Below are 24,363 nucleotides of genomic sequence, written 5' to 3' on the forward strand. Positions count from 1 at the left end.
ATCAGTCTATTTACAAGCCATTAGTTTACTGCATTGGGAGAGAAAGTGGGCTTCATTTTAAAGCCCTTCTTTTTTTTTTTTTTTTTTTTTTTTAACTGTCTTATGTCAAGCTTTGTGAGCACCAAATTGCTCCAACTGATGCCATGTGCAGTTCATCCACTTAACCCCCAACCCCCCCCCCCCCCCCCGCAATGAGCATTAAAATTAGTTAAAAGGAAACTTCATTCTTAAGGAGTTTCTTTTTGGGTGGCAGATGTCCTGATTAGCTGTGGAGGTGGTTCTAGTGTAGTCGCCTTGCTGATATATTTTATTTTCTGTCCAGGCAAGTAACAAAATGAAGATCCCGGAGGACAGAAAAGAATCCACAGACAATGAGTTCTCATCCATGAGGAATGGCCTGAGCCATGGGACCTCATCTGAGGGATATCAAAGTGAGTAATGTTAATATCAGTTCTCCTCGGTGGTAATTTTCTTTAAAAAAAAAGGGGGTGGGGTCAGGTCCAGGTTCTTGGTTGACAGTGGCTGAAGACTTTTTCTTACTGCCCCTTCATATGTAATCTGAGGACTTTTTTTTTTTGTAATCTCGAAAGGTGGATTTGCCACTGTTTATTAGCAGAACATATGAGGCCTGGGGAGGCTAAGCTAATGGTTTTCAAAATTATTTTCTCTGGACCCGGTAGAAGTCAAAACATGTGGCCCAAACAATATTTTCTGCTTTGAGTTTTCACAACCATCTCCCATCAAGTAACAACATCCCTGCCTAATTTTAAATGGTTTACAAGTAACTAAAAATATAAAGTATACACATATCATAAATATGGTTAGAGAGATCAGGTTGCTTCACTTACACAATGTGTGATGGGTAGGCCGGTGTTCCTGGTCTCCTGCCAATCTGGATCAAAAGATGAAAGTGCTGCCCTCCTATCAGATTCATGCTTTTGACAAATTCTCTTGCTCACAGTGCTTTCTCCTCCTCCCCCCAACACACTGCCCAACCCCTTTGGCTCAGTCTTACCTCCTCAGCCTCAATTGCTTATTCTCATCCTCTCAGCCCCCACTGCTCACTCTCTTACTTCTCCAGTTTCCCATTGCTCCTGCTGTCTTCCCCACCACTCCATTTGCTTATTTTCTCACTTCATGTTCACTTTTAGCACTACCCCCTTCTCACTCCACCCTCTCTCTCTCTCCATTCACCTTTTAGTCTCTCTGATGGTCTCCTTGCTCTTCTTCACTCATGCTTTTCACAGAAGGGTGCAAGAACAGGTTCTGCCTGTTGAAATTTGGCGAGCCCTGCAGAGCCAAGTCAAGTCCACGGGTGTTTCCCTGATCAAAGTCGCTGCTGCCAGGGTGTGAAAATGGAGATGTTCAGCTGTGGCTCATGGCTTTGGCATGCCACAGGTCCAGACTATCTTTGTAGAACTGCAGGGGTTGAAAGGGGCATGACCCTACATTTGAAAAATGCTGGCCTATGCAATCATTCATAAAGGTTTCTGGGTCGGTGACCAAGAAGAAAATTGGCACTGATTATCCTTACCTTACCTTACCTGCTGACTCTTCTTCATACCTGATGGCCTTATTCAAAGCTTGGTATAGAAGATATTCTCTATGGTCCCCATTTTTAGGTAACAGATATCCCAACATTGTCTAACAGTTCCATCAAGATCAAATTTTCTTAGAGGGTGACCCTAGAGGTAAGCACAGAATGACTAAAGATCCTGGATGAAAGAATTAATGTGATCTTCTCCACAGGGTTTGGTGCAAACAGCATGAACTACTCAAGAAGGCCAACCAAGAGCATCAGGACTTCCTCACAGCTCCAAGTCATGAGTAATGTTCTATCCTCCAAAGAGCTGGCGAGGAGTGATGTGATCTCATTTGATGGATCTGCAAAGTCTTCTGCAACTTTACCCACAAGATCAGCAAACACTAATGGGATTGCATCAAGTGATTCGACCAGAAATATTGTATCATCCTCCAGACTACCAACCAAGAGTACAGAAGCTTCTGCCACTGGAATAGATGAGAGAGATGTGACATCATCCCCAGGAAGTGTTATAAGAGAAATTCTGCCTCAAAAGAAAAAGATCTCAGGCTTTAAGAAAACTAATAGAAATTCCGAAAATAATTTACTGCCCTTACCTAAAGAAACTGTGACCAGTCCTGATATCTTCATAAATGAGCATGAAAGGGTCATTGATCTGTCAAGCAAGGTAAATGAAAGGAGCTTGAATCTCTCGACTAAGGCATCTAAAATTAGCACAAGTTTTCCAACTCAGATATCAGAGAGGAGCATGGACACCCTCGCGAGCATCCAAGAGGAGCACAAGCACCTCAGCTAATGAATTTGAGAACAGTACAAGTCTCTCCATCCAAGAGTCTGGTCAGAGCCTTCATATCTCATTAGGGGTTTCTGAGAGCTCTTATATCTCCCTTAGGGACTCTGGGGACAGCCTGAATCTTAGCTCTAGTCTCAGAGAAGACCACAAAACCCTCAGCAAGTGAGTCTCTCTAAGAAACCTGAATCTCAGCCCCAGGAATTTTGATACCCACCCAGGAAGACTAAATCAAACCCTAGTTTAATAACCAGGCAGAGTGGAGGAGCCTGGACTCTTCCCCCCCCAGGAGAGTAGGAAAAGCCCAGACTTACTTACCCAAGAAGACATAAAATTATGAATTAGATCTTGAAGTACAGACATGACAATAAGTGACCTTTTCTTAACTATTTTAATTTCCTGTTGCGCCGTTCACTGTAGAGCAGTCAGGTTTTCAAGATATCCACAACAAATGTGCATGAGAGAAAATGTGCATGCTACGGAGGAAGTGCATACAAGTTTATCTGATGCATATTCATTGTGGCTATCCTGAAAACCAGGCTTGTTTTGAGGCTCTTGAGGACTGACGTTGGCCTTAATGGATGCAGATTATAAAATTCTAATGTAAAGGGTTTTCTCTAAAATGGTTCTAAAAATTTTAGTTTAAATATGGGAAAGGATTCCTTACCTTTTTCTGCTTCTTGGGTGGAGCTTGTTGCTCTAGAACTCTATATGGAAAAAAAGAAACATTGTAGAATTAATGACCGATTCCTTGACCTCGGTAAATAAATAGAAGTACGGCATCATATCTGTATGATCTAAGAAATGCTTTCTAATGCTGTCTCTCCCTCTGATCAGTGCAAAACATTTTATTTCACCATAAAGGATGTCATTCGCAGCACATCATAAACAGCATGTACAAGAATTCATCTCTTTCTTAAATGTTTTGCTTAGAACGGAGATACTGAGGTGAGAGTAAAATATCTTTTCATTGTTAGTGTACTTTGCTTTTTTTTGCTTTCTGATAGCTTGCCAGCTTTACGGGAGCACCCAGTCTGGAACTCGCTGCTTATATGGTTGGCGAATGTGCCACCAGATCGCCATTGGCTTTCAAGTATGCCTATCATTCCGTGCCCCTTACAGGTGCCCTGCATTGCATTGTGGGCACCATGCATGGAGGTCACATGAGTCTCATGTTGGTCACAAATGACATGCATCTCTACACGATGCTCAGCCTGCAAATTCTGTTGAGAAGTCCCTGAAATATGTAATGTTTCAGCTTACTGATAGCATTAAAAGTGTTCCACAAGTTTCTGAGGATTCCTCAAGTTTCAGGTAGGTTCTGAAGATTGTAACTTACCTTTTTCACAGGACCTAGCTGCGATCTCTGACTGATTCTTCAGTGTGCTTCTTGGGGACACGTCGGGAAATCCAATCTGAATAAAGAGGGCTATCACATAGGTAGACGCCCAAATTCACTGCCCTCCTCTAGTGGCTGTGTAAGTATGGCATGCTCCCTTGGAATGCTTGTCTCCAGCTCAGGTGGACAGTGTGAAGGGGATGCTTCCGAGTCTCATACCAGCCCATCAGTGCAATCTATGCCTGCGATGATCAAACTAGTCCTTGCCTCCCATCCCTATTCTCTGCCTAGCCCATTGGGTTTTCAGGCTATCGCGAATGAATATGTATGAAGTGTATGTGCATGTAATTATCTTGTGCATCTTCATTCGCGATATCCTGATAACCTGAGGGGGGAGAGGACTTAAGGACAGTTTGAGTACTACTGCTCTATGGAAAAAAAAAAAAGAGAGATACCGTGTACTACAAAAAAAAAAGTTAATTTGAACAGCAGCTACTTTCGATTAACTCTGCACCACAGATGTTCTCACCAGCTGATACAGAAATTACAATAGAAGCTTTCTTTTACATCTACATTTGTGACAACATTGTTAAAGTTTAAGAACCATTTCCTGCTTTTATTATGAAACATTAGATATGAAGTTTTATTTCAAGGATAAAAAGAATGCTAATACTACACATGTAACTCGTTGTTTCAAATGTAAACCGGAGTGAAGGCCTCTAGCTAAACTTCGGTATATAAAAACGAATAAATAAATAAATAAAATAAATAAATACTGTACAAGTTTCAAAATCATTTAAGAACATTACAATTTTTTTCTAAGCCTGGATATTAACTTGTTACTCTTGCTGGCTGCTAGAATTAATGAACTAACCTGTGTTCCATTACTCTTGGGAGGAAGATTAGATTATTTTACAATGGATTATGGGTGGTTTCAAAGGAGTTGTAACCTTATAAGCATGTGTCTCAAAACACAGAGAACACCTAAACTATGAATTTTTGTTTCATATATTAATCTGATTTGGTCTGGTATCATCAATATCTTTTCATGTATAGGAATGCTGATCTCCCAAATGAACAAGCATTTATCACAGAGGACAGAAAGACAAAAAAAAAAAAATACAAACCATGCTGTCACGTGTGACATGGAGCGAGTTCAGCCGTTAGAAGAGCGATCATACATTCAGGAAGATACAGGCTGGTCTGGCTGAAATGGAGGCATTTACATTCCATTTGGTGCTGAGGCTGGGAGGGAGAGACAGAAGGGGAGGCGAGAAGAGAAGAAGGGATGTGGATAATTGTGTAAAAAGGAGATTTCTGGTGAAGGGGGTAAACCAGATAAGAAATGGAGAACACGAGGGGAAGCAATTGAAGGTTCAGGTTAGCAGGGGAAGATTTGGAGATGCCGGAACAGGAGACGAGAGAGAAGAAAAAGCAATGGAGATGTCCGAAAGGCTTGAGAATTTTCAGTTTAGTTTTAATTTTGCTGTCACCCTGCTACCCCCCTCCTTTCCGCCTAATGTTTCTCAGCCAACCATCTCATGGGACCTTCTACCCTCCTTCCTGCCTCACTTTTTCCCCCTCCATCACCAGTCCTTGCTCTCCTCCTCCTCCCTGTCCTTTCCCCTTCCTCGCCTTCTCCCCTCATGCCTGGTCTTTTTCTTTCCATCTTCAGTGCTTCCTCCTACCTGGCCTTTCTCCCTCCTTTCTGCTTGATATTTACCCTCCCATCTTCCATCCTTAGCCTTTCTGCCTGGCCTTTTCCCCTTCCTCCTGCCTGACCTTCTCTTCCTTCATGTCCTGCAGTCTTACAGCCACCTAAGATGTTCCCTGCTCCCCATCCTCCTCTGCAATGTTGCAGGATCCAGGTTGCTGAGTCCTTTGTATTCCCTCAGCACCTGTCATAATACCACATCCGCATTGGGACATCACAATGCAAAGGGAGAGAGCACTTGGCTTGACAGAGGCGGGGGGGGAGACAGCACTGGAGGACTGAATCCCACACTGGGTCTCTAGTTACCCTATAAATGAATTAAATTGTGAATTAATCATGAATGATATTGTCAGTACCCTAGTCACTTTTTTTTTTATAGTTTCCCCCTCCTCTTTTTCAAAATTGATTTTATTGTGATTATAAGCAGGGCCTTTATTTTGGTTGGTTCTGAGTGCCAGCACCTTTATTTCTTTGCATCAGCCCCCAGGAAATGACAGGAAGAGAGGGGATAGATGAAGGTGCTGTGTAGTTGTTTTCTCTGCTCTGTCCCCCTACCCTCATTCCCTCTCCTCCTGTTCCCTGCAGCTGCCTGGAAGGGGAGGAAGCAGAAGGCTGCTCTCTGCTGAATGACAGTTATAGCATGAGCCTTGTGTTTCCACAGCGGCAGGATGGGTACATATGGCTCATGTCCCAATTTCATTGGCCAGTGCACTGAATCTTGCACAACGAGGAACAGCTCTCTGCTTCCTAATCCAGCCTGTCTCCTGTCAGTAACTTTGCCTTAGGAGAGGAGGGGAGGGGCTGAACTTGCTGAAGTAGACAGCAGCAGGCCCGGAGGTCTCTGTGCTCCTGGGATTCAGAATTTAAGTGTCAGAGCAGGTGAAGAGAGGGTGAATACTGGAGGAGATGCTGTTTTCTACCTCCCATCTCCCCCATGGGTGCTTTCTACCCTCTCTCCCCACCTGCTTTTCCTATGCCATGACAACAGCAGCAGAAACATAAGCAGGTGCCAGAACTGTTTTCTTATGCCTCAGGCCCATTGGAGGAAAATTGCACTGTGACCAAGTTCTGCAGATGGCTGCAGGGAGCAGGGTTACCACAGAGGTAGGGTGCCCACCCCAAAAGATAGAGCTTCTGGCAGTCATCCCCATTTTCAATCCATTCTTCCTCCTCTCTGCTCCCTTTCCAGGATGGCTCTGTATCTGTGTATGGCCACCTTTCTAAGACAACCCCCCCCCACACACACACACACTAATAAGACAAGCTAACTGATCATGATTCGTCCACTTTTATGGTGATAACAGGTTGATATGAAAAATCTTTTTTTTGCTTCTTGTATAAAGTTAAACTAAAATTGCAATTGGAATTAAGTTCTCACGTGTTGACAGTTTTTTTTAGCCTTCTAATTTTTGTTTGGGTTTAAATTTTTAATCCTTTTTGCAAGTGAAAGAGAAACTAGAGAGCAGCTGGCGTCTCTATAAGACTGCACCAGCTATTAATTTGGGCAGAGTAGATGGATCGTAACTACAGTCATATCTATGCGTTTAAGAAAAAGCATTCGCCCTCCCAGCCACTAGATGTCCTTGTTGGAAAGGACTGCACCAGCTCTCGTTCTGCTCGCCGCCAGCGCCACTCCGGACGCAGCTTTATATCGCCTCTCCCAGAATCCTTTGCCCTCTTCTAACAGCCTTGTCCAACATGGTGGGTTTCCTGCTTGGTTTTCTCCTCCCTCTAATCTGGTGCCATCCTGTTTAGTTATCGCTGGTGTCGACGCGGCGCTCGGTCTCCGATTTCGCTATCACCCCGAGGGCGCTCCTCGGCCGCATGTGGGGGGTGCGGGAGGGTCAGGTTACGGCGTTATTTAGTTAAGGCTGGGCTGCGGGAGAGAGATGGAGGGAAGCGGCCTGGGGCGCTGGATCCTCGGAGAGGCGGGGGAGACTGGAGGTCTTGGGCCGCCCGTAAAAGGTTATTTCAGGCCGGCGTCGTTTGCACAGGGGCTGAGCTCCTCGTGTGTGAAATTCGGTCTCGTTTTGGGTAGGGAGGGCCCGTTTACTCTGTTGCAAGGCATGGGGGGGGGGGGGGGGTTGTGCTCACCTCCATATCAAATTCCGGATGGGCCCTGTCCTGCTCAGGATTGTTTGTTTATTTCCTCGGTGCAGTCTAGTTCATTCCCATGCTGTCCAAAGGCAGGCCTCGGGAGTCAGCTCTGCAGTTTTAGGGTATCCCTGAGCCAGGTGTGGGAGGCGAGGGTAGTTTTCTGTCAGCAAACTTTCCGGTGTTTTTGTTTGTAGAAAGAGTCCTGTGGATGTTGAGACTGTAGGTGCCCGAAGTTGTTTGTTTGCTAGTATAGGTAACTTGAACTAGACTAAGTGGAATTTTGTTGTTGTTTGAAAATAAAACTATCCTCTGTTATAGGAATACTTAGTCTGAATTAAATTTTGATGGATGCATTTCTCTGTTACTGTCAAAGTTAAATATGTTGGGTTCATAATAAAAGTGCATTATCTAGGTTGTGGCATTTTTTTTCCTACCTTTTACGTCTTGTCAGAGTGGCATTTCTTGAGGATTCTGGAGACTGATCTCTGTCTACCAAGATCCTCAGGAGCCACTGTTCTGACAATAGTGTGGTTTTTACTGACTCATGATAAATAGGTAGTAAAAATTTGTAAGAAAAATATCTCTAGTATCTGAATGTAATCCATGTAGAAATGCCTGAAAGGTGCGATATAAAAATCAAACAAGAATAAAATCAACCTAAAACTTACATTCCTAGAAAGTCCACTGTTGGGTTTTTTTTTTTTTATTTAATGCTACAGAAGGTATAGCATTTTAAGAAGTGAAGCAAACAGATTAGATAATGAGCATTGATGAGATGTTAGAGACCTGTCAGAGCTAGAAAGGCCTTCCTGGAGTCGTCTCTCTTTCAGACTTGGCTTTGGGTTGTTCTGCAGTTGTCTCTGTCTACCTAAAGAAAAACCTTTGGATTTATTTTTTTTTGAGTGGTGGTATGGGGTTTTCTAGAGGAGGAGATATACAGCGTGGAGGATTTTTAATTGCTAAATTGTGAGATGTATAAGAAGTGGGGTGATTTGTATGTGTTTAAAGTATGTAACTTTTGTGTAAGAGAATCTGTTAAATAGGTTGTTAGAATTGTTTTATATGGAAAACATGCTTTTGCCAGTTGTACCCATTATAGAAAATGTCTTTGGAATTTAGTGTTTACTTTTTTTTTCTGTTGCACTTGTGATACCTTTGTCAGACATTTGAGTTCTGGATACTCCTATTTCTTTCTTTCTGCCATTTTTAGGGCCGTGTAAGGACAAAGACTGTGAAAAAGGCCGCGCGGGTCATCATCGAGAAGTATTATACCCGGCTAGGCAATGACTTCCACACCAACAAGCGAGTGTGTGAGGAAATTGCCATCATTCCCAGTAAGAAACTGCGGAACAAGATTGCTGGGTAAGGAAGACTTAGACTGATGCACCTGTTAGGCCAATGGGCATTGGCTGATTCTCATTAGTTTATTCGCTAGTTTATCTGCCATACTATATCTCATTGTTTTCAAGATTGATTATTGTTTATTTGCTAGTTCCTGTACCATGTCAGTGTTTATATTGGTTATTCGCAAGTTTCTGTACCATGTCATATTTTTTGTCCGCAAGGTACTTCTCCTTCTTCAGTTTCTCCTCTGTCTTCTTTTCTTTCGCTCCTCCAGCTTCAAAGTAGTTCCTCGCTTTTCTCCCCCCCCCCCCCCCCCCCCCCCCCCCCCCCATGTTCCTCCCTCCCTGTCCCTGTCTTTTGTACTTCCTTCCATACTTTTCCTTCCCTGCCTGTTCTTATTCGTCTTTGCTCTGCCCCTGTAACCCTTTCCTTACCTCCCCCCCTTCCTCTTACAAGTCCCCTTGCCATGTTTTTTATTGTATATTTTGCAAGATTGTATATTGTGCTTACTGGCTATTTCATGTAATTTTTTACTTTGTTTTACTCCTAGGTACTGTTCCTATATTAGTTTTTCCTGTCCTTCTTCATCCTTCTATCACCTTTTCTTATTATTTTCCTCGCTGCTCCCTCTCCCTCTCCCCCTTCCCTGTTTTTTGTATTTTCCTTCAGTTATATGTAAACCGTTATGATGTACCCACAAATATAGGTATAAAAAAGCTATTAAATTAAAAAAAAGCTATTAAATAAAAAAAATAATAATTTCCTGTTTATGGGAGTTATATTTTAGTGCAGGTTTTACTTAATGCATGTGTTGAAGTAAGTGATCCCTAGGGGATGCAGGAATCTGACATGCAAATAGTCCAGGAGTTTAAAAAAAATGCTAAACTTCCTTTCCCAATGGTCATTTTTGCACGTTATTACTTCAAAACCCTGGCAAAAAAAAAATCCCAAACTCCAATTTGTAACGTCTCTGCCTTCCTCCTACTTTTGGCCCAGTGTGGCCGGTGCAGGTCGGGCTGGCCAGGCAAATCCTCCAACCCCTCCCTCTCAACTTAAAAACCCCCCAAAAAATGTAGCTGGGCCAGAGCATAATTCTCCTGAACCCCCTCCTAACCATCTAAACTGCCTGGAACCCTCCAAATTCCCCTACCCCAGAGTTTGCCATCTTCGGCATAGCTGCTCCCTCACTGGCGTCTGATTGTTCCCTCCACTGTCCAGCTGTCAATGAAAGGACCAATCCTCTCTCAGAATTCTGAAAGGAAAGCCTTCTGAAAGGGGATTGGTCCTTTCACTGTCAGCTGTCAATGAAAGGACCAATCCTCTCTCAGAATTCTGAAAGGAAAGCCTTCTGAAAGGGGATTGGTCCTTTCACTGACAGCTGACAGTGAAGGAGCAGCTCTGCTGTAGGGGGTGAGGTCTTCTCCAGCTAGAAGAAGTTTGGAGGGCTCCAGGCAGTTTAGATGGATTTGGGGAGGGGGAGGTTGGAGGAGTTCTGCGCCAGCCTGACTAATTTTTTAATGTTAGAGAGAGGAGGTTTAGCCTGTTTGGGAGAGAAGGGAGGATTCCACCAGCCCGAGTGGGGTTTTATGCCCTCCTCTTTACTGTGGGAAGTTTAACTCCTGCCTCTGACCAGGAATTAACTTTGCCTAGCAAATTTTTTACATCATAGTCTCCCCACTAGTATGCCTCCTTTCATTGCAGGTTAATAGCTAAAAAGCTTATTACTCTACAATTATCATGAGGCGCACTAACCTTGCAGTAGCTTTTAACTCCTGTTTTAGCATGGGTTTTCCCCATTACATGCTGGGGTTAGGTCGGTGCCGAAAACCCGTGCTAAAATAGGAGTTAGGGTCAGCACGGCTTATTACATCAACTCTTGTGTGCATCACTGATAAAAGTTGTGTTATTTGTATAGCCATGGCTTTCAGAGGTTCCCAGCAAGCAGTTATGAAATCATCCATCTCCCTTTGAGAGAGAGAAAGGTGCCACACAGTTTTGCTGCTTGTCATTGTTGGAGCTGGTTTGCCTTCAATAGTGTTTTTGGCCCAGCAGTTCATCCTGTCTCAACTCACTGGGAAACGGGGCTGGGATCCTGATGCCATGAGCCTTCATTCACAACTGTCCAGTGTTTTTTATTTTTTTTCCCCCTCCATTTAAATAGACACTGTTTTTAATCTGGTCTTTATAGCAACGGTCCTGAGGCTGGGAACCTTGTCCCCATCTCATGCCTGTGAATGCTGCATCCACAGCATCTCTGGCTGCTCCAGGGTACAGAAGATCTGATTTGGGAATTGAACCAGGCCCAGCACCTGCCACTGCACCACCAGCTGGCCAGGCATAGCCTTTGTAAGGACCTTAGTATAGCCATAAGACCAAAAACTGCGAAGCAAGGAATTAATGGTGACTATCAGCCTCTTTTTTTTTCCCCATTCAGAATTTAAAGCCAAAGAGTTTACATTATATTCCAACTAGAACACTTTAACCTCAGTAACCCTTTGAAGCTGTTATCGGGAAACTGAGTACACTTGTGTTTTGCTAATCCACGAAAGTTTTATTTTCTGTCTAGTTTAGCTTTTCTGTCTGCCAGAAATATTTGCTGTAGTAAAGTAGCAATTTATCTCTGGAATTCTAGTGATAAAATTCAGTCACTCTAGCTTTGCTTCTCATTACAGGTATTAGTCTCATCAATAAATGTAAAGTCTTTCAACTTGAGTAATGTCTGCTTGTATGTGATTAGCTCACACTGCATAGATTTCACTTGCTGCAACCCAGTTGAAACACTTGTGAAATGACTTTTTGGTACATTTTGTAAACAGAGTAACACACACTGTTTGCATTAAAGCAGCTTATTGCACTCCTGAAACAGTAGCTTCCCAAGAGCACAATTCAGCACTTGCCTTCAGTGCCTGTAATGCTGTAACAGCACAGGCTCCACTGGGGGTAGGAGGAGCCTGCATGTTGGTCAAAAACACTACGGGGCCTGTGTACTAAAGTGTTTAGGGGTTTTTTTTTCTGATTTTTGTGTCTCTGGGAAAACTGTTTAGTACATCTGGCCCCAGAGCCGTCAGCAGAGGCAGATGAGGTGGGTGACTACCCAAGGCACCAGGCTCAGGGAGTGCCATTGTGCTGTATCGGGGATGGTGCATCAATGCTACATACTGCAGCTGCAACAGCAGGAGCTCTCCTCAGCCCTTATGTGACCACTAGATTGTAGCTGCTTCATCGGAGGGGACCCATGACCCACTCTGCTCTCCAGACTGCCTGGGGCACTGGTTGGCCCAGTGTTGGGCCTTCTCTGGCCCTCTCTGGGTTTAAAGGGGTAGTATAGAATGTGTGACACCAATTAGAATATATTGCAGGGAAAATCAAGAGCTTCCTAGCTATCATGTTTAATTCTGTGTGTTGCTGCAGTGCTGAGCAGCCTAACATAGTGCCTAGATATAAGGATAAATTTAATGTCTTCTGTTCAGAAGGAAAACAAGCAGCTTCCAATCATAAAAGAACTGGTTTTACTGGTGAATATGGAAAGCCGAGCAGAAGTACACAAGTGTGTTGCTATAGACTGGGCTCCTCCTGAACCTGCATTCGAAAGTGATCATGGTTCTGCCCGTGGCCTGGTCATTGATACTGCAGGGAGAAAAAACTTTGGAAGTGTTTCCCGTGTTTGCAGGGTCCAGTCTCCGTCCTTGCCAAACCCTGTAACTTTCAAACACTGAGAAATGGAAGACTTTCTCTTCACTCTTGTTTCATTAAAAACTTCTGAAGGTCCCATTTGCCGTGTAATTGCGAAAAGCAAGAGACTGTAACTTTAGAGCTGTTGACGAGCATAGCATTTTATGGGATTTTAGTAAATTAGGAGAAGGTAATTTGTGCCGGACATGAAGATAACTATTATAGTGTAAGCTGTTTGTGTCTCGTACAGCTATGTCACCCATCTGATGAAACGTATCCAGAGGGGCCCAGTCAGAGGCATCTCCATCAAACTGCAGGAGGAGGAGAGAGAGAGACGGGATAACTACGTCCCAGAGGTGACTGCCTGTGATTTCTCTGCTGGGCGTTTGGGGCTGACATTTCAAAACCATTTACACTCATAAAATCTTATAAGCCAATTAGTGCGCGTGCACCCATATATGCTGGAATTTTAAATCATGTACGAACTAGTGTGCATATGATTTAAAATACGCCTGCCGCGCGTAAGTGTGCTCCTAATCTTAAGAGCAGCATTAAAGATACATTGCGGCGTCAAGTTTTAAAATAGGAGTTACATGTGTAAGCATGGGCCCCGTCCCAGAATGCCTTTTTCCACCCCCTTATTTTTGGCACGGGTATAAATGTGCGTAAATCGCAGTGTTAAAAATCGGCGTTGCTTGCGTGCAGCCTGTATACATGTACGTATGGGCGTTTTTGCGCGAGCAATGCTTTTAAAATCGACCTCTTTGTTTTCTGTGGATAAATGGGTGTGCTAAAATAGCCCAGGGCTCGGTGAGCATGAAAGAATACACCCGACTGGATACTGGAGCACTTCTACGCAAACTGGAGAGAGGTATTGTGGGAGGACAGAGTTAGAACTTAAGCGTGTACTTTTTAAATTAAAAGAAAAAAAAAGTGTGTGGGTGAGCTTGTGCAGGTATCACACCAGTTGTGTGCGCATTTTCAAAGCTGCCTTATCTTATAAGTTTGCTTTGAAAATTCGGGGTAAAGTCTGCGCATGAAAGGTCTCCTCAGGCGTTACCCCAACCTGCATGGTTATAAACGCACCCTCTCTAAGCTTAAAGTACAGTGAACGTTTATGAAGCCCTGACCTCAGAATTATCCTGACCCAGAGGTGGAAAAATATTTAAAAAAAAAACTTAGGTACCAGCTAAAACATTTTAGAAGCCAGGGAAATGTTACTTTTTGCTATTGTGCTCTTGACTTTGTCTTTTTTTTTTTTCCTTTACTCCATTTCTTTCTTTTCATTTAACTTATTGATTTCCTTTGCTCTCCCACCATTTCCTTCCTGACCCTGCTTTCAAGCAGTCTTCTTCCTTTCCCTTCTCGGCCAGCCTCTTGTCCTTGGCACGCCGACAACAGCCATTCGGTCCGCACAGGCCGGGCTCTGCCACTGGTCGCCACTTCAGCATCTCTTCTGTTGCATGCCAGGGCCCGAGTTTTAAGCAACCCGCTGCCAGGATGTTCTCAGGCCTGCACGTACTGTTGAGGTAGAAAAGAGATGCCAAGGGATCCAAGATGGGGCTGACTTGAGAGAGATACTCATCAGGTGGTACTCTCCTAAAATTTTGATGGCGTTTCTGTTCTTTGACCTTTGTATCATGATGAAAAGGAAGGGCCGATTTTAAGAGGCCTCCTGCTCGGAGAACTATCCCACAACTTTCAGGTGGAGTTTTGGAGCTTGCAGTCCTGGGCAGTTCCCTTGTTGCTGATAATGGAGGAGAGACTTTTCCAGACTGGCCAGAGGCTGAAGTTACTCCTAAGTCCCGAGAGCTGCATATTTCCCTTGGCGCCAGATGTTTTGGAAGCGGTAGGGCACTGTGTGGAGCACTTGGCACCGTGGTGCATGGGGTAGATGTCTGTGCCCCGAAGGAGCTATATAGTGAAGCCTGCGGTTTCCCCAGAAGAAGGGGCACTGGTGAGGTCCCGTGGGAGGATAGCACCACTTCTGCTAGAAGGATGGGAAGAAATGTCTGTCCTTCCATGAAGACTCCCAACGCTTGTGGATATCAGCCTTGGTGAAACCTTCAGATATCTCCGGAGGATGTTTGCTTGGACTATAAAGCTTGCATTAACTGTGAATGAAAAGGTGGAGGGTTTTGAATGGTCCCTGGAAACTGTTAAATGGCAAATCTCTGCATTTGAAAATTCTGTTTCTGGCCACGATATGAAGATTAAGGAGCTGAAATCTCGGTTTTCTGTTTTTCTAGAGTATCTAACCATTTTACTTGCCATTTAAGACAAAAAGAAGAGACTGTTTTGGATACTTCTGTTTCCTCTGGAAGTTTGAATGTGACCGATTTTCTAGAACAGTCAAGTGAGGATGGAAAGGATTGTGCTACGTTGCTGATCTCATGTGCTTCTGAGATGATGATAATCTTATTATGAGATGATTCTTTAGTAATGGAGGGGCTTTCTTTACAGATCAGAAGGTTTGGATATTTCTGATCTCTAAACAAAACACAAGAAGAAAATCCTTCCTTCAAATGTGTGGCGGGCAGGATATTTTTCTTAGAAATCTTGCTAAATGTATGATTAAGATGTTCTTTCTGAATTCAGTCTGCTGAAACTTTTTTTTCTGGATGGTGGGATTTGCTGATTTGCCTGCCTCTACTCCAGAATATGTCTGATATTGGCTGTGTTAGCCATTTAGGATCATTTTGGTTCACTTTCAGTTAATGCTTTTTTTCTTATTTCTTATGTGCTTTTTCTGCTTTTCTGATGCAATCTCTCCATCATTGTGGGCTTAGAGAATATATACTTTTTGTTTTCTGCAAGTATTTTCATATTTATTGTAAAGCAGTTTGCTTGTATATTTGTACTGAAATTCTATAAAATTGTTTGAAGAGAAAAGAGTGCCAAAGGGATTTGCCTGCTATGTACATATAGAAGTGACAGCAGAAGAAGACCAAACGGCCCATCCAGTCTGCCCAGCAAGCTTTCACACCTATTTTTTTCATACTTATTTGTTACTCTGACCGCTGAGGTCAGGGCCCTTATTGGCAACTTTTTGGTTCCAATTCCCTTCTACCCCCACCGTCGATGCTGACAGCAGTGCTGGAGCTGCATCTAAGTGAAGTATCTAGCTAATTGGTTTGGGGTAGTAACCGCCATAATAAGCAAGCTACTCCCACGTTTGTTTACCCTGCCTTTGCAATTCAGTCCTTGTTGGTTGTCTGAATATAAATCCTCTTTACTTCATTCCCCCCTGTCGAAGCAGCAGTGAGCTGCGCTGGATATGTATTCCAAGTGAAGTATCATGCTTAATTGATTCGGGGTAGTAACCGCCATAACAAGCATATTCCTACTTGTCTTTGGGACAATTTACTGTGATTACTATTAAGTTACTATTTTAACAGATGACCCTGCATTCGAAAGTGATCATAGTCCTGCCTGTGGCTTGGTCATTGATACTGCAGGGAGAGAAGGCTTTGAAAGCTTTTCCCGTGTTTGCAGAGTCCAGCCTCCATCACTGCCAAACCCTGTAGCTTTCAAACATGTCAATCTGGTGGACAGTGAGTTGTTTTTTTTTGAGGGGGGGGGGGGAGTTAATAAAGGTTTCTCCCGTTCTACCATCGAACCATTCATAATTAACAAAGAGCCCAATTTTCTAAGCATCCTGCAGTATGTCATGGTGGAAGATCAATTATAGGTTTATCTTCCAGTGCCTTGAGTTCTGCCGTTGACCGAGCGAGACTTAATTTTATTTGAATATTTTTTTAGGCTAATGCATGGCATTTACAAGCTGCTTTCACCGAGTTTTGTGAAATATCTAGATGGGTGGAAAATTGTTTGTTTAGAACATCTAGGGTTGAGGTGCGGGAGAATTATTTAGATCTTTCTGATTTTATTTTTCTTACACATTTGTTCATTTTTATTTTGATTTTCTTTACTCTTGCCTCCAGTATTTCACACTGCCCCCCCCCCCCCCCCCTCCCAAGTCTGTTCCGTGATGTGGATCCACAGCAGTGGTGCTCCAACTGCAGCTCTACCTCCTTGGGCTCAGGCACCTAGATAGAGAAAGATTTGCTTTTTTTTCACTCCCTTTTCTTTGTATGCAGGTCTCTGCTCTGGACCAGGAGATCATTGAAGTTGACCCAGACACCAAGGAGATGCTGAAACTGCTGGTAAGTGTAGTATCATTGGTCCTGAGACCTATCCTGGGTGTTCTAAGCCCGCATTAATGGTTTTTCAGCTCTTCATTTGATGAGGAGCACACTTACTGGAAAAGCTGCAAATTTTGTAGTTTTCAGGCTTCTGAACTTTTGTCTTTTTCCCCTCCGAATTTGTGTGGGGGAGGGGGGTTGCCATAGCATGCATAAAATAACCCCCAAAAAATTCATTCCAAGGCTGAGAAAGTGGAAATTACTCTAGACAGCTGGGGGAATGTGGTTTGTACTTTTTACTTTTTTTTTTTTTTTCCCCCCAGACGTTTTTTGTCCTTTGATCCTTCAGCATTCTGTTACAATCTTTCTACATTTGGTGGCTAGAAGTTAGATGATGTATGTCACATAATGTCTTAATATTACCCTTAATACCCACTCAGGATTGACCCTGTTGACACTTGGAGGGTTCTTCGAAGCACTGTTCAGGCCCGCCAGCACATATGCCATTACATTGTCAGTCTCCCACCCACCAGCTGTGTTCCGGCATGCCTCTGGGCAAATACCCTGCTTGAAATTTAACCTCTGATAGTTTCTGGGGATGCTGAGATTCCCACATAAACTAAAGGCCATACAGTTCCTAGACATGCACCTACAGACCAAATACAAAAAATGTTGGGACTGTCGGTCACAAGGCAGAGCTAACAAACTAAAGTTTATTAAAAAATAGGAAGAACAGTGAAAAGAAAACACTTAATTTCCAAACAGCAACAGCTAAAATAACTGATTCATACAGTTAATGCTAAATGGACAATTTTCACTGTACTTTTGTAATGCCTGGGGAGATTCAGGAGAGGCTGTCAGGCAAGGGCTTGGCACAGATCTGGTTCTTCTGCAGTACCAGCCAAGACTGAGATTTCTGTCAAATTCTGGGTTGGGTCACTCTGGAATTTGTACTGTCCAACCAATAAAAGTCCAAGACACTGGCTTTCTTATCAGTAGCAAAATAGAATGTTGCTAAATTGCACCACCTTGTGGCAACTAGAAAAATATCAGTGCCTTGTGGTGTTCCTGCCACTGCTGATGCTGCTTTGCTCTTACAGGCAGCGTAGCCAGTAGTGCCTGGTGTAGGAATTCAGACGTGGCTTTTCAGCTACCAAGAACCCCTACATACTGCCCCAAAAGGGTTATTTTGAACCCACCTAACATTTATAGCAGTGAGACTTAGCTTCTGGTTTTCACTCCATAGACTTTTCAGAGTCAAACAGGATTAATAGGATCCAAAATATGCTTAAAATAGAAAATGGGTGTCTCAGACTCACCTTTCACAACTAAATTTGAAAATAAATGTGGCATATCCTTCCTTCTCCCTTCATTTAAATGTCTGTAGCAACATGCCTGGGTTGCATTTGTACTCTTGTTGGCTCCAGTGCCGGAAGAAAGGCTCCTTCGAGACCTTTTCTCAGTGCTGCTCTTTCACAGACGGGGGCTGCCGTAGCAGTGGTGTTGGATGCATCTTTGATGACTTAAGTCTGCTGCTCTTCTGTACTTAGGACTACAGTCTGAGCCATGGGAGGACCCCAAATATTCCTTTAAAAGAAATAGAAGCTTAATTAGCACCCATCCTGAATGACTTGGATTTATAAGTACTATTCTGAGTTGGCTATTGCCATTTTATCAGACTTGATTGATGACAAACTGATGTGTGTAACCTCACTGATTTAACCCCTTCTTTTTTTTTGTGTGTGTGTGTGTGTGTGGCATTTCAGGACTTTGGCAGTCTGTCCAACCTGCAGGTCACCCAACCAACTGTGGGAATGAACTTTAAAACACCCAGAGGAGCTGTTTAAAGTCATCTCTGTACCATGCTTCAATAAACTTAAGGAGACAAAAAGACATGCTGCCTTTTTTTATTTCTAGCTGCATATTGCGTACTGCCTGCAGATGTTGCAGCCTGGTCACCCAGGACAAAGTGCAGGATGTTTGATTGCTGATACCTGCACCTTTTTTGTGTGTGGCTAGAAACTTGCCGTCAGAGCCCCTATAATAAACTGCTCATTGTGTACTGGTCCCAAAGTTTCTGGCAACGTTGATGAAAGCTCATTGGATTATGTAATGTTGGCCTTAAAGTGAGATTCCATTTTTTTTTTCTGTTCCCAGTTCAAGGTTATCAATGCTTACATGATGTCAAAAGCTGACACCTCTACAGTGTTCCTAACTTGTGCCTGGAGAGCAGTGCATCTGATGCAGTTTCTGATCCTACATTATGAAACTAGACACTAGCTGTGGCCCATTTGAAGCCACAGTACTGCACTGGGGGGGGGTAGACGGTATTGAAATAATTGTCCATTCCAAGTAGGCACTTACCAAAGTTGAAGCTATTTTATGATATGGCAAGGGTAATTGACTGTTAGTGGAATTCAAAAACCAGCAGTAGGATTTGGCAGACTTTTACTGGCAGTTAATTGCCGCTGAATCTGGCCAAGAATTGTCTGGTTGGGAGCATTCTGTTTTCTAATGCAAGTCAGTCCTAATTGATAACACCCCTAAGGCTTCTAATGAAGGCAGCAGCAGCCCCAAGTATGAAAAGCAAAACCAGACTAAGTCGTCATAGGGCTGGGCATGCTCAACATTAGAAAGGACTGAATGTAATGAGGAATATTTTTGTGATAGAAGGTTCTAGAAATGGTAATAAATACATCCAAAATGGCAGAGGAATTGTAGTAATTTTACCCACGTATCTACCCTGACTTTATGAAATGCACATACCGACTGTACTTGAGAATCTAAATAACATCTTACTAGAAATGAAAGCTGCATGGAAACGCCAGCTGTCAACTAAATGTACTGGTTAAGTTCCTGAACGGCTGACGGAATGCACACAGCTAAAAGTCTATAGAGTTCCCAGGATTCAGGGAAGTGGTTTTTCTTTGGATATGTTACAAATATCTCTGAAAAAAATCCATTTTGTGTGTGCAAAGACCATCCCTACTTCACTGGGATCTAATTTATGTAAGTGTATGGAAATGATTGCTGTTATATCTGATAGGTAAATAATATTGTTAGGACTGGTATTCATGTCCTTAATATAGAAGCAAGCTTATTGCCTAGCACAGGCTACAACATCAACAGCTCTTAAGAATGGCGTGTGAACTGATGTACGTGCGATTAAGTGTCATGATGTCCGTAACCAGGCTTCTCAAAACTGCGAGGCTAATGTGGAATGAAAAATGATTCTATCAGAAATGGATCATTTTGTGGCAAAAAGAGTGGAGAATCCCCATAAGAAAATAATGGCATCAGTGGTGCTTCCTGCAAAAAGAATTGACAATGGGAGGTTTATTTAGAATAGGGATTTAGAGTACAGCAGCAGTTTGTAGTGAAATGCTAGTGGAAGAATGTGACTGTAATGTGTAGAACCTATCGCGTGTGAGGGGCTCCTGCAGCGACCGTAAATTAGTTTCTTTATTGAGATTTAGCACATACGTCTATTAAATGCTTTGTGTTTTGACAATGTATAAAACAAACTTGTATGAAAGTGTATGACATGAAAAAATGAAACATAGTAACAGTAAATGTTCACAGATAAAGGCAAATTGGCCAGTCCAATCTGCCTCTGTTATGGTGTATGCTTCCAAGGATCAATCCCAGCCGCCAGCCATAGACGTTTGAACACGTGAAGGGTATTGCACCTTATCCACATCTGGTTTGGGGTTTTTTTCTCATTTGATTCGCAATCAGCCTGCACATATAACATAATTGCCATGCTGGACAGAGCAAGGTCCATTGAGCTCAGCATCCTGTCTCGGACAGTGGCCAGGCCCGGTCCTGGCCAATCCCCAGTAGTTAATCTATTTCTTATATCTCACTCCCAGGCATACGTGCTGGCTTTCCAAGTCTGCCTGGCTAATAACTTGTTTCCCTGTACAAACCCAGATCAGTCTAGACTCTTGGGTTTTGCCTCCCTTCCAACAAATGGAGACAGAAAGTTTTGTTGACATTGCCATATGATCTGGTGAGGCACCTGCAGTCCCTTAGTATTTCTCTGTTTCTAGCAGATGGTAGAGGTGCAAAACCTGCAGTCTGGAAAGTAGGTTTAAAAAAAAAAAGAGGAATATGTAGTTTTCTGTAGAGATTTACTCCCAGGAGGTTGGCAAGTTCTGGTGGGGCCCTTTTAAAAAAATTGCTATCACAATTATTTTATTTTTAGTTCTTTCAGAACTCGTGTGAATGCCATCTGGTCCCAGTGATTTGCTAGATCTTATCAAACCATCATTTTACCCCTTGGTCATGTAGTGGCCCAACAGAATCCCTTATAGGCTTTTTTTATTTTAATGTACTTGAAAAAGTTGTATACTTGTCTTTAGCTCTATGGCAAGCTTCTTTTCAAATTCTCTCTTAGCCTGCTTAATTATTTTTTTTACATCCAGCTTGCCAGTGCTTATGCACTTCTCTATTTTCCTTATTTGGGTTTGCTTTCCATATTTTGAATGATGCCCTTTTGGCATCTATGAGTGTAAGCACATGTGCCTGTGTGTGTGTGTCTGCTTTTGTGTGTGCCTTTGTCTGTGTTCGCGACAGTGCTTTGCAGACAGAGTATATTGTCCTTACACATTGCACTTTCCACTGTTCTGGCTACAGACAGATATGACAGTGTGACCGAAACGACTGACAATATAAGCCTCTCTCTCTCGCTCTCTCTCTCTCTATATATATCTATATATATATAGATATATATATATATATGATCACTTTTGCCAAGTGGATGCATCACCTTTATCTCTTGCACCAGGTCCTATGTTTCATTGAGAACTAGATCTAATATAGTTGTTATCGGTTCCATGACCAACTGCTGCATGCATGAAGCAGTCATTGATGGCATCTAGGAATTTTATCTCCCTTGCGTGTCCTGAGGTGACATTTAATCAATACTCTGTTAATTAAAATTATTATTGTTTTGCCCATTTTACTAACCAATCTAATCTCTAGTAGCATTTTGCAGTCTTGTTTCCTCATCCTGGCCAGGTGGACATAAAAATATCCCCACTGCTATAGTGGTCCCTTTGCTCTTGGAATTTTGTATCCATAAGGATTCCAGATTGCAGTTTGTTTCCTGCAAAACTTTTATCCTGTTTGACTCTATGCCATGTTTAATATATAGTGCCACCCTTCCACCAATGTTATTTGCCCTATCATGTTCATATAATTTGTACCCTGGTATCACAGTGTTCTTTTGGTTATCCTCTTTTCATCAGGTCTCTGAGATACGTATTATGTCTGCCTTCCTTTAGCACTGTCAATTCTAACTCTTCAGTCTTATTTGTCAGACTTCTGGTATCTGCACACATATATATTAAAGTAGTTTTATTTGTATTTTTATAAGTACCCACAACCTACTTATAATCAGGTGATACAGTCAGGAGTTATTTTTATCTGTGTGCTCTGTATTTAAATATATTGGGGGGTGTCAACTTCTACAACTCCCTCTCTATCAGGAAATTCTAACTTGGTTTGCCAGCATCCTTTTTTTATTTTTTTAATTCTTTATTTATAACTTTTCAAATAATAGACACAATCATATTATTTGTATACAGAATACATGGTTATTTATAAAAAGAAAAAATCATTGAATTTCCACAGTTATACATTTGGAAATTAAACCATTAATATCAATCAAATGGAGGGTTTCTGTTCCTTGATAATTATCTTTTTAAGGGGAAATAACAGGAAAAAAAATTTTTTTTCAAGATTGCCAGCATCCTTTTGAAGGTTCTCCCTGTTGTGGAACTGTTGGGTTTTCCCCCATGTTTTAGTTTTAAAAACTGATCTTATCTCCTGGATAGCCGAGCCCACGAATTCCCATATGTGATCCAACACACTGCTCCCTGGACGCTGATCCTTTGGGCTTGTAGCTCAGTCAGCATGGGGACTGAGAGCCAGTGCAATGAGCCTTCACTTAGCCCAGTCAGTGTGGCAACAGTCCTCAGCTGGGTGACCTGGAACCCTGCAATCAATGGCCAATGCGTATTGCTGTTGTGTGATGGCTGGGACTTCCAACAGAGACTTTTGCATGCAGTGGCTTAGTGGTAGATGGAAAACATGGTGTTGTCTTGCCTTTTCCTCCCAGCCCCCTTGTCTTACCACTGCTTTGTAATCTACACAGCTTTCAGTATTAGTAATGCTGTCCCAACAATCTGGCACTGATGCCCCTGTGGCCCTTTTGGATGGTACCTGGCCGCCACTAACCTACAGGCACTGACTCGGGCAAGTTAATTTTCTTTTACACCTATAAGGTGAAATAGTCACCTGCTTTACAACTTACTTCCTTAACTTCAGGTTCCTGTTTGTTTTAGCTTCTGTTTCTTGGGCTACAAGAGACACAAGCAAATCTTACAAAGAGACTCAACCGTTCTAAAGAAACAAATAAAAAAAACAGAATTAATCATTTCCCTTTTGAAACAGAGCCATTGATGCTGCTGGCTTCTGAAACTATTGTGAAAAACAGGTTCAAAGCTAGGGTCTAGGCAGGAAACACAGGCTTTTGATTAGACTCCATACTGGGAGCAGAAAGTAGTGAAGTCCAACTGACCCATGACAAAGGAAGCATTTAGTTGGTTTCTTTAGACTTAAAGTAGAGCTGCTTTCAATGCTGTACAGCTCTGTTAACTGGCCTCAAGTGTTCTGTGTAGGAGACAACACTTCAGCCTGTATGAATGGTAGTAAAATCGCATTCCTTGAATCTGCTGCCTGAGTTTTCACATAATCTCAAATTCATGCTTTGGAAATTCAATAGAAGTAAAGGTCAACAAACAATTTGTAGGTGATGTCTTATTATTAAACTGACAATATATTTGTGATTAGCTTTTGAGACCTAATCACAAATATATTGTCAGTTCAATAAGAATATACAATTTACTTGTACATTCAGGATGATGTTGCATGAATATACAAGTAAATAGTAACCTGAATTACAACCTCAGTGCCTGGTTTGAAAGATGTAAATACAGGTTAAATTGGGGCCTGGGGGTGGGGTTTGTGTTTACAGATGGTGATAAAGGTATGGGAGACAATCATGAACAGCATTAAAACTTAGTGTGCATGCAAAGATGATAACTTTCAAAGCTGCTCATATATCCCCATATATGCATGTATATTGGTGTGTGCAAAGTTGCTACAGGGTTTTATAACATGCACACAAACAATATCTGTAAGTTATAAAATATGTATACCTATACACATAAACTTGCATATCTTAAACCCGTGAGCCGTGTAAGTTCGGACTTATTCCGATAAGTAGCGGCAGTTATCCAGATAAGTTCTGATTTATTCAGCTAAGTAGTGGGCAAGCTGGATAAGTCTGAAAAGTGCTATATGTCCGTCGCATAGTGCTTTTCAAACTTATCTGGCTGTGTAAGATAGCTGGATAAGTCTAAAAAAGAAAAGGTCTACTTAGCCGGATGAACCTTAAAATGCTACTTATCTCGCTAAATCAGATAACCGGATTGGCCACTGTCAGACAGGATGCTGGGCTCGATGGACCCTATGTCTGACTCAGCAAAGCATTTCGTATGTTCTTAAAATAAATGTCCTTTGTAAAACCATCACTATCCAGTCCTGGTGACTTATTAGGAGTCAGATATCATGGCTTCCTGAATTTCTTTCTCTGTAATTTTATATTCTAATTTATTTTTTCCCTGCAGATGTAACTGGAGCGGAGCCAGT

At 42.4% G+C, this 24,363-nt stretch overlaps 1 protein-coding gene, 1 long non-coding RNA gene and 2 other non-coding genes across 4 annotated transcripts; 3 read left to right on the top strand and 1 right to left on the bottom strand.

The window, feature by feature from the left end:
* Nucleotides 1–1,747: 1,747 nt before the first annotated feature.
* Nucleotides 1,748–5,533, bottom strand: LOC115074673. Its single transcript, XR_003852311.1, has 5 exons — nucleotides 5,455–5,533; nucleotides 4,800–4,917; nucleotides 3,001–3,040; nucleotides 2,140–2,198; nucleotides 1,748–2,010 (listed from the first exon to the last, which is right to left on the bottom strand). It is a non-coding gene; the product is annotated as an uncharacterized LOC115074673 (long non-coding RNA).
* A 1,407-nt stretch (nucleotides 5,534–6,940) lies between these two features.
* Nucleotides 6,941–18,539, top strand: RPS17 (ribosomal protein S17). The gene is made up of 5 exons (XM_029574950.1): nucleotides 6,941–7,087; nucleotides 8,694–8,845; nucleotides 12,750–12,855; nucleotides 16,600–16,665; nucleotides 18,411–18,539. The coding sequence occupies exons 1-5, from the start codon at nucleotides 7,085–7,087 to the stop codon at nucleotides 18,489–18,491; spliced, it is 408 nt and encodes a 135-aa protein (XP_029430810.1). The 5' UTR covers nucleotides 6,941–7,084; the 3' UTR covers nucleotides 18,492–18,539.
* LOC115075537 lies at nucleotides 12,405–12,539 on the top strand. The gene has a single exon (XR_003852553.1). It is a non-coding gene; the product is annotated as a small nucleolar RNA SNORA71 (small nucleolar RNA).
* Nucleotides 15,902–16,036, top strand: LOC115075536. Its single transcript, XR_003852552.1, has one exon. It is a non-coding gene; the product is annotated as a small nucleolar RNA SNORA71 (small nucleolar RNA).
* Nucleotides 18,540–24,363: the final 5,824 nt, after the last annotated feature.

The sequence above is a fragment of the Rhinatrema bivittatum genome, chromosome 13 (assembly GCF_901001135.1).
Source record: "Rhinatrema bivittatum chromosome 13, aRhiBiv1.1, whole genome shotgun sequence".
NCBI classification, from domain to species: domain Eukaryota; kingdom Metazoa; phylum Chordata; class Amphibia; order Gymnophiona; family Rhinatrematidae; genus Rhinatrema; species Rhinatrema bivittatum.

Excerpts from the sequence above, each read along its gene's own strand:
- RPS17 (XM_029574950.1), top strand. Across the intron at positions 8,846-12,749 it reads CTGCGGAACAAGATTGCTGG|CTATGTCACCCATCTGATGA; the intron begins GTAAGGAAGACT and ends TGTCTCGTACAG. Across the intron at positions 16,666-18,410 it reads AGGAGATGCTGAAACTGCTG|GACTTTGGCAGTCTGTCCAA; the intron begins GTAAGTGTAGTA and ends GTGGCATTTCAG.